The 9168-nt window shown below is 37.1% G+C and overlaps 1 protein-coding gene across 1 annotated transcript; it reads left to right on the top strand.

Moving 5' to 3' along the window:
* Positions 1-296: 296 nt before the first annotated feature.
* On the top strand, positions 297-3488 carry LOC139494339 (basic proline-rich protein-like). Its single transcript, XM_071282506.1, has 2 exons — positions 297-360; positions 1772-3488. The coding sequence occupies exons 1-2, from the start codon at positions 297-299 to the stop codon at positions 3433-3435; spliced, it is 1728 nt and encodes a 575-aa protein (XP_071138607.1). The 3' UTR covers positions 3436-3488.
* The last annotated feature ends 5680 nt before the right edge of the window (positions 3489-9168 follow it).

Genomic DNA, 9168 nt, shown 5'->3' on the forward strand with positions numbered 1-9168 from the left:
ATTATTTTCCATAGTCTGACTTAAATGTCCTTGGACTTGGTCGTCTCATTGAACCGAATCCATGTCTATTAGCTGATCCGTATCCTCCTATTGGTCCACCGAATCCGTAATGTGGATTATATCTCGGTTGAACAACTGGGTATCGTCTTGGTACATACTTAGGTTGGCCCCCTCCGTATCCCGATCTTGGTCCTCCACCATATGGTGATCTTCCACCAGTGCTCGGTCCTCCACCAGATGGCGATCTTCCTCCGTTATTCATTTGTCTCGAATTACCACTTCCTGGTTTTGAAGACATGACAGTTGGCATTGGAGTTGTTGGTTTAATTGATTGTTTTGTAGTGTCATGTTCATGTCCGGGTATGTGCTTTCTCAAAGCGTGGGTTAAATTTGGTATAACGAAAGCAACGTGTTTGCCTTTATGGTGAGTAAAAAATGGATCTATAAATCCTACAATTGAAAAAAAAGATTTATTTAAAACAATAGATTGTATAAAGCAATGCATTAATAATGAAACCTTCGTTTTTATGTTTTTTTGGGGGGCATTTAGTTATTCACGTGCATATGGTTTGTTCGTGTTTGGCTTTAAATGGTTTGGTGTAAATGTCCCTGATGTAGGTAAATCCAGAGAAGCGCGTTGGGCTCACGCAAATTATGAGGGTTCTTTTCTCGTTATGTTGAAGAAACGACTAAAACAATAAAAAAACAAACTACACAAAATAGCTTATGCAAAGACAATGAATATATACTGTAAACCAAATGATTTCACGAGTGATTTATACACGCTATTTTATGGAGTAGAAAATTAACGCAAATAAAAATCTTCACAAATATGCAAAACTCAGACATTTTCTTGAATGAGTACTGTATTAAAGTAGGAAGAACACAAAAAATCGTTGCAAAGTTAGATTTTTGATGCCATGTTTTCTAATTTTGTTTTTCATTTGCCTCTTAATTTATATTTTATCGTCCAAATATTCTATTCATTTATTTTCCTTTTCTTGCCCATTTTTGCAATGTGTTTTTTGTTTTTCATTATCATTTTGCTTCTCCCCCCACACCTTACACTATTATTTCTTTATTTGGTAAACGGTACCACTCAGGCACTAAGGATCACTAAGGTTCCATGTATATTTGCTCAACTTCGTTTTTACGTTTTACGGGTAATAAAAAGATCGAAAATGTTTGTTGTTTATGTTTTGATATATTAAATCAAAAATCGATTGGTCAAAAACATAGACGGATCTGATCTTTTGTTTATGAGATTAAAATTCGTCAATTTTTTAGCATTGGTTGAAAAGAACATTCAATAACAATTATATATAGTTATTCAAAATGCTAATTTCATCAGACTTTTTCCAATGTGTATTGACTAGTAATGTAGAATGTACATATTTATGATTCGAGGTTAATATCCTTTCGAGGCACCTGAGATTATCCACGGTTTTTGTTGGGGTGTATGTTGCTAAGTCATTAGTTTTCTGTGTTGTGTTTTGTGTATTTCGTTTTTTTTGGTATGGTGTTGTCAGGTGTTGGTTTTTTTTAACTTCTGAGACTGAATGTCTTATTGGTATCTTTCGCCTATCTTTTGAAGTCATCATAGCAATAAACTATAATTATAAAAAGTTAATTGCGTTTAGTCTGAAGAACATAAATCTATGACATTGTATGTAATAATATCTTGAGGTCAACTCATTTGGAACGTTTCGAGGTCATGTACTACCAGTAAACAATTGTGAACTTTAATATTTGTTCAAATATTTTGTATTAGTATTTTATCTAAAATTACCCGGTACACCGTTCCTCGGATCTTCGTCATCAGTGGGACTTTTTGTTTTACCATCTTTCCCATCGTTATCACCGTCTTCGTTTCCATTACCATCTCCTGTATTTCCACTACCGTCATCTGTGTTTCCACTTCCGTCCCCTGTATTTCCAGTACCGTCTCCTGTATTTCCGTCTCCGTTGTTTCCACTACCGTCTCCTTTTCCACTACCATCTCCGCTGCCACTACCGTCTCCGTTGTTTCCACTACCATCTCCGTTGCTTCCACTACCATCTCCGTTGTTTCCACTACCATCTCCGCTGCCACTACCGTCTCCGTTGTTACCACTACCATCTCCATTTCCACTTCCGTCTCCGTTTCCACTACCGTCGCCGTTGTTTCCACTACCATCTCCGTTTCCACTTCCGTTCCCGTTGTTTCCACTATTATCTCCGTTTCCATTACCGTCCCCGTTGTTTCCACTATTATCTCCGTTTCCAGTATCATCATATGGATTTACTTTGCCACCTCCGTTTCCACTGCCGTCTCCTTTTCCATTATTATCTCCGTTTCCACTACCGTCTCCATTTCCATTACCGTCTCCGTTGTTTCCACTACCATCTCCGTTCCCACTTCCGTTCCCGTTGTTTCCACTATTATCTCCGTTTCCATTACCGTCCCCGTTGTTTCCACTATTATCTCCGTTTCCACTTCCGTCGCCGTTGTTTCCACTATTATCTCCGTTTCCACTTCCGTCGCCGTTTCCATTACCGTCCCCGTTGTTTCCACTATTATCTCCGTTTCCACTGCCGTCTCCGTTTCCACTTCCGTCGCCGTTTCCACTACCGTCGCCGTTGTTTCCATTACCATTCTTGTTTCCACTGCCATCATCGTTTCCAGTATCATCATATGGGTTTTTATTGCCGTTTCCGTTTCCACTACCGTTTCCTGGTCCGCCATTATCATCTCCTAGTCCGCCCTTTCCAGCTCCTGGTCCGCCATTTCCAGCTCCTGGTCCGCCATTTCCAGCTCCTGGTCCGCCATTATTATCTCCTGGTCCGCCATTTCCAGCTCCTGGTCCACCATTATCATCTCCTGGTCCGCCATTTCCTGGTCCGCCATTATCACCTCCTGGTCCGCCATTATTATCTCCTGGTCCGCCAATATCATCTCCTGGTCCGCCATTATTATTTCCTGGTCCGCCATTACCATCTCCTGGTCCGCCATTATTATTTCCTGGTCCGCCATTATTATTTCCTGGTCCGCCATTACCATCTCCTGGTCCGCCGTTACCATTTCCTGGTCCGCCATTATTATTTCCTGGTCCGCCATTATTATTTCCTGGTCCGCCATTACCATCTCCTGGTCCACCATTACCATCTCCTGGTCCGCCATTACCATCTCCTGGTCCGCCATTACCATTTCCTGGTCCGCCATTACCATTTCCTGGTCCACCAGTACCGTCCCATGGTCGGTCAGTTCCGTCTCCTGGTACACCAGTACCGTCCCATGGGTTTCCAGTTCCGTCTGGTTCACCTGTCCCACTGTTCAGTTGTCCATTATTGGATGGAAATCTTCGATTTAAAAAATCTCGTGGATTTAAATCGAATGGCCGTCTGGGATGTCCACTTAAATTTGGACCAATACCTCTATGTCTCAACAATGGATGACCAGCATGCAAAGGACCGATGCCTCCTGGTCTTCTTGGTGACAGTCCTAGATTTAACAATTGGTCTCTAGGGTGTCCAAATCCAGCTTGATTCGGATTAAGTGGTCTCCCTGGTTGTCCACTTAGCGTTGGTCCAATACCCCTGTGTCCTAGTGAAGGTAATCCACCTCTATTGGGATTTCCGCCAGCGTTTGAACCAGTACCAGGAAATCTCCTGTTTCCAAGCGGTCGTGAACCAGGGAAACTCCCGGGTTGTCCACCATCAGAGGGACCTGTACCAGGGAAACCCCCGGGTTGTCCTCCATTCGAGGAACCTGTACTAGGGACTCCTCCAGGTTGTCCAATGTCTGAGGGGCCTGTACCGGTTTGTCCTCCCGGTCGTGTGTTTACAGCTGGGCCGGCACTTATTCGAGGGGAATTTGCTAGATCCAAAAACTGATCAAGAGGTCCAATAAAATCTTTGATTTGCTGAAGAGAAAGAGAAACGAATAAGTCATTTTTTTGTATCTTTCTCTCTTGTTTTATCGTTGAGGTACATGCCAAATTTTATAGTTATTACCAGGAAAGCCTTACACTCATGTTAGGTTGTGAATAATAACCTAAATCTTTAAAATTTACAGATAAGGGAGATACCATTTGATTTTTAGGGGGGGGGGGAGGGGGGCTAGGATGAAATTTGAAAAAAATAGGCAGGACAGGAGTTTTGAGTAAAAAAAAGTCAAAAAAAGACACTTGCAAAAAAAAAAGTAAGGACGACAACTAGGTAAAAAAAAGTCAGGATAAACTAAAAAAAAAAGGCAGGACCGAACAGATCTTACAGCTAAAAAAAATGCAGGACAAAATTTTTCATCCTAGCCACCTCCCCCCCCCCCCCCATAAAAATCAAGTGGTAGCTCCCTAAGGTATGTAATACTATATTGGGTAACTATCTACTACTTGAATTAAATAAAAAGACAAGTTATAAATGATTAAAAAGACTCGTTTTCTATTCTTTATTTGTTTAGGCCATTTTCTCTATATTTTACTTGTTTCGGCAATCTTTCTCCATTCTTTAATTAATTATGCCATTTTCTCTAAGTTTTATTTGTCTAGGCCATCTTTCTCTTTTCTATAACTGTTTATGCCATTTTCTCTATTTTCTTATTGTAAGGGCCCTTTTTCTCTATTTTTTAGTTCTTCTTTCTTTATATTTTAAAGCCTACATACTTAGGCTTTGTGTTTTTTTTAAATGTTTGATTTATTATTCTTGTTTCTGTAAACCCTTTAGTACGGTGACAAATAAGGTAAATTTTAATATTTAATGGACCGAAATACCTCACGGCTAATTTTGGTCTTATTTTGTAGAAAAATATGATATCTTTTGATTAAGGCATGTCGTAGAGTGTCAAAGTGGTGCAGATTTTTGAAAACTGCGGTCAAAGGTCAAAAAGGGGATTTCTAAAAAATCGAAAATTTTAGACATTTTGAACGATTTCTCGGTAGTCTCTAATGTTAAATGAATTTTTTTTTCGACGGAAGCATGCGCGAGGAAATTCAATGCTCCACAAATGAGCCACAAATACAGGTAGTCATATTTATGTCTGATTACCAGATATTAGTATTACATACCCTAGCTTGCAACATGTAATAAAATGAAACAAATATCCTTATCTACGGAAATTATCGACAAAAAATATTCATAATTAAGATTTAGCTATGCAATAGTATATGACCACCTATAAAGATAATTATGGGAAAGTTTTGTTAAAATGCCATAAAGAACAGAGGAGAAATAAGAACTGTAAAGTTAACACTTGGTCCATGATGGTATGAAAAAAAAAATGATGAAAATTCTTGGCTGATTATTTAAACTTAAAAAGATGTTAGAACTATAAAAATTAGTCTTCATGTTCATGACACTATAGTATATGATTTTTTTTATATTGATAAATAAATCAGTACAAGACCAATATCACATTGAGAAGATATGTCCCCCTTTTTTTATAAAACCACGACAGAAATGGTTGTCGTTTGTTGATGTGGTTCATAAATGTTTCTCGTTTATAGTTTTTTATATTGATAAGACCGTTGCAATGGTTTTAAAATTATAATTAATTGAGCCCTTACTGTTCAATGTGAGCAAAAGCTCCATTTTTAACACCGTACTTTGACCTATGATGGTTAACTTTTACAATTATTACCTAGATGGAGAGTTGTCTTATTGGAACCCATACCACATCTTCTTATATCTATAAACAATTGAATAAATAGCAGACTTGAAAGCCCGATATATATGTGAACTACAAACAAAGATTCACAGTGATAATACACGTAAAGGTTGTTGTCTATGTATAATTATAATACACTAACACTAGACATCAAATTAAATATGGACATCATTTTGAAAAGTTAAAGGAATACTAGCAAAAAAAGTTGGATATCATTGTGTGAATATAAGAATCAACTAGAATGACAAATTTTGATACATATATGTTTTTCCCGACCCCTTGTAATTGTTGTCCTTTGCCAATTTCGATTAGAGAAGACGTGTCGCATCCTGTAAGAGTGCGACCTGTTGTTGGTGTGCCAGACATCAGGGGTCCAATAACTACAAAGAATCGGTAAAAACTGTCTTGTGGCTTTGGTTGATAACGCCTCCAGTCTAAATCATAATTCATCATGTTTTACATCTGAGGAAAAGACCTTATTAGATCTGAGGAAAATACCTTATTAGAAATATAACTTAACTGTCATGATTTTCATGATGCAACCCCTGGAATAACTTTTCAATATCTGCTCATTTGCAAAAAGAGGCGGCAAAAAAAACTTACATCTGTCTCTTAAGTCACTTACAGATCCTACACAAAATAACTTCACAGTCTATAGATTTTGAAAAGATCCCGCTAGATATAGTTCGTCATGTTCTTGCAAATCAAAATCATTGTAGTGCGATAGTGCATAGTTACAATGTGCCTACAAAACGGTGACCTATAGTTGTAAATGTATATATAATATTTTTGAAGATTTGTCTAATTGGCAATCATACTACATACTTTTTTATTATGGTTTTAAAGCAGTTATTGGCCAAATCTCAATAACTGTTGTACCATTTTACATAAAGACTTTGGACAATACCAATATCATCTATCTGATCAGGAGTGTACTGGTTTTTCATAAGGGAATATCACACACTCAGCTAAAGTATGATACATTTTCATTCAGTATCAAATGAGATTCCATTGTAATCATTATCAATTTGAAAATAACGTAGTCTACTAAAACAGGCAAAATATTTATCAGAGAGTTTGGAATATATTGTAGAGATAGAAATTATTTGAAATTTCGAACGATCGTAAAGAGAGCTTTTCGAAATTTGTATCGCAAAATACAATATCTGTAACGAAATGTACCTGGCAAACTATACGACAACAAAAACTTTTTTTTTCCTTTTGCAAACAAATCATCATGTAGACTTTCTATGAGTATTTGAAAATCAACATCATGCCCCGATTAATTTGAAGCATATTAGAAGCAAATTATGTTTATTTCCATCAAGTCGTTAGCAATGATGTTATGCATGCTGAATGTTGAAGCGGCTTGTCCTTGAAGTTATTCATGAAGAGTTAACTCTCCACTGGATGGTATGCCTGATAATTTGCGTCATTCAAAACAATATCGGCACGCTGAAATGGCTCGACATGACTTAATTGCTTAGCTTGTATGACTTTTACCTCTAGAAAGGACATTTTTACCAGTCAAAGTTAATCATGGTAATGTCATGGAGCGTGTTTGAACGAAAGCTGATTCATCGTTACACGCGTGTTTTCCCCCCACTAATTCAAATGTATGAAATTGTTTTCTTCTTTGACATGTAAAGGCTTAATAACACGATTTAAGCTACTTTTACTCGTTCCTATTAGATGGAATTAGCACTGACAATAACTTTCCGGAATTTTTCGGAGTTGTTCCAATGTGGTTTAAAATTAGTCTTTTCGAAAAACAGGTAAGCGGAAGAAGGGATCCCGTAGACCGCCCTACGTCACGATTCATGAATTATGCATATTCTATTTATAGGCTATTTTTAAACGATTCGGAAAATACTAATGCTAAAAATAGAATTTTCTTAACATGTAAAACTATCTTAAAAAAACGATGCAAAATCATTAACTTTCATGGAGAGTGGTAGAGGGTTATTTTCGTGGTACGTGATTGTTTTTTTTTAATTTCACGTTCAACGTGTTTTTACTTTTTTATTTAACGTTCAGTCGTGCAAAACAGCGAGGTGTTCAATATGTTCTGCTTATGTAAATTTTATACGTGCTTCGTGATTCAAATGCTTATTTTGAGTGCTCAGTATTTTTCAAAAAAAAAAAAAAAAAAAAACACTAGACAGGGATCCATGGACAAGAACGAAATTGATATCATTTTGTTTCCGTGATAAGAAATGATAAGGCGGTAAGACCAATGATGTTGTTCCTTTATTTGCATTTTTAAAGTTCAGGATATCTTTATATATACTTTTCTAAAAGCTGTAAATTATTTATATCATAAATGTGTACACACTAAATAGGGAATATTAAGTAAAACAAAGACTTCATATATACAAGAGGACAGTGACTCAGTCACAAAAGGTTCACCTTAAAGTCTTTATTTTTCGTGCAACGTTCATGACAGAAATTATTTCACGTTCAACGTGAACTTAAATAGGAAAATGTTCCGCATTACAGTAGCATATATCATTGTGCCCTCATTAAGCAAATACATATTCCTTTTTGAGATATATATGATATTTCACATACTAGTATATATGACACACAGTATTGGTGCCTTAATTATGTTGTAAAGACTTGCAAATGTTCCATGCACGTGATCCCATGGCTTTGAATATACTATGGAGTTAATAATATTTTTATTATCTGCTTAATAGAGTACTTTGATGTAGGCAAATTGATAAAAAAAAAACATGTAGCTAACACGTTCTTAGAAACGAGACATTACCTTTACAGGGTGTGAGGGGGTGGTGATAGTGGCGGTGGGGAAGGGGGTGCTGGTCTTCGTTTCCCCTGTTATTTGTTTATAATGAAGCTACATGTTCTATTAGGGCGTTCTACGGGATCTTCTGGTCGGTCTACATGATCCCCTGTTGTCTGAACCTTATATTTATAGTTATAGAACGTTCTATAGGATCTCCTATATTGTTTGTTTATCATGTATATAGCAAAGGACGTTCTACAGGATCCCCTGTTGTCTGAACATTATATATAAAGTATAGAACGTTCTATAGGATACTCTATTGTTTATTTTTGAAGTATCTAATAGAGGAATTTTTACGAGATCCCTTGGCCGGTCTGTGTGATCCCCTGCTTTCTCAACATGTATCTACTACAAGACGTTCTAAAGTATCCCCCGTTGTTTGTTTTTTAAGTATATACTATAGGGCGTTCTACACGATCCCCTGGTCGGTCTACGGGATCCCCTGTTTTCTCAACATAATATATCTACTATAAGACGTTCTATAGGATTCCCTATTGTTTGTTAATCAAGTATATACTAAAGGGCGTTCTACAGGATCCCCTGGGCGGTCTTCAGGATCCCTTGTTGTCTGAACATTATATATCTACTAAAGGTCGTTCTATAAGACCCCCTATTGATGGTTTTTTATGTTTATACTATAGGGCGTTCTACAGGATCCCCTGGGCGGTCTACAGGATCCCCTGTTGTCTTAACATTATATATCTACTATTAGACGTTCTAT

The sequence above is a fragment of the Mytilus edulis genome, chromosome 11 (genome assembly GCF_963676685.1).
Source record: "Mytilus edulis chromosome 11, xbMytEdul2.2, whole genome shotgun sequence".
Lineage (NCBI taxonomy): Eukaryota > Metazoa > Mollusca > Bivalvia > Mytilida > Mytilidae > Mytilus > Mytilus edulis.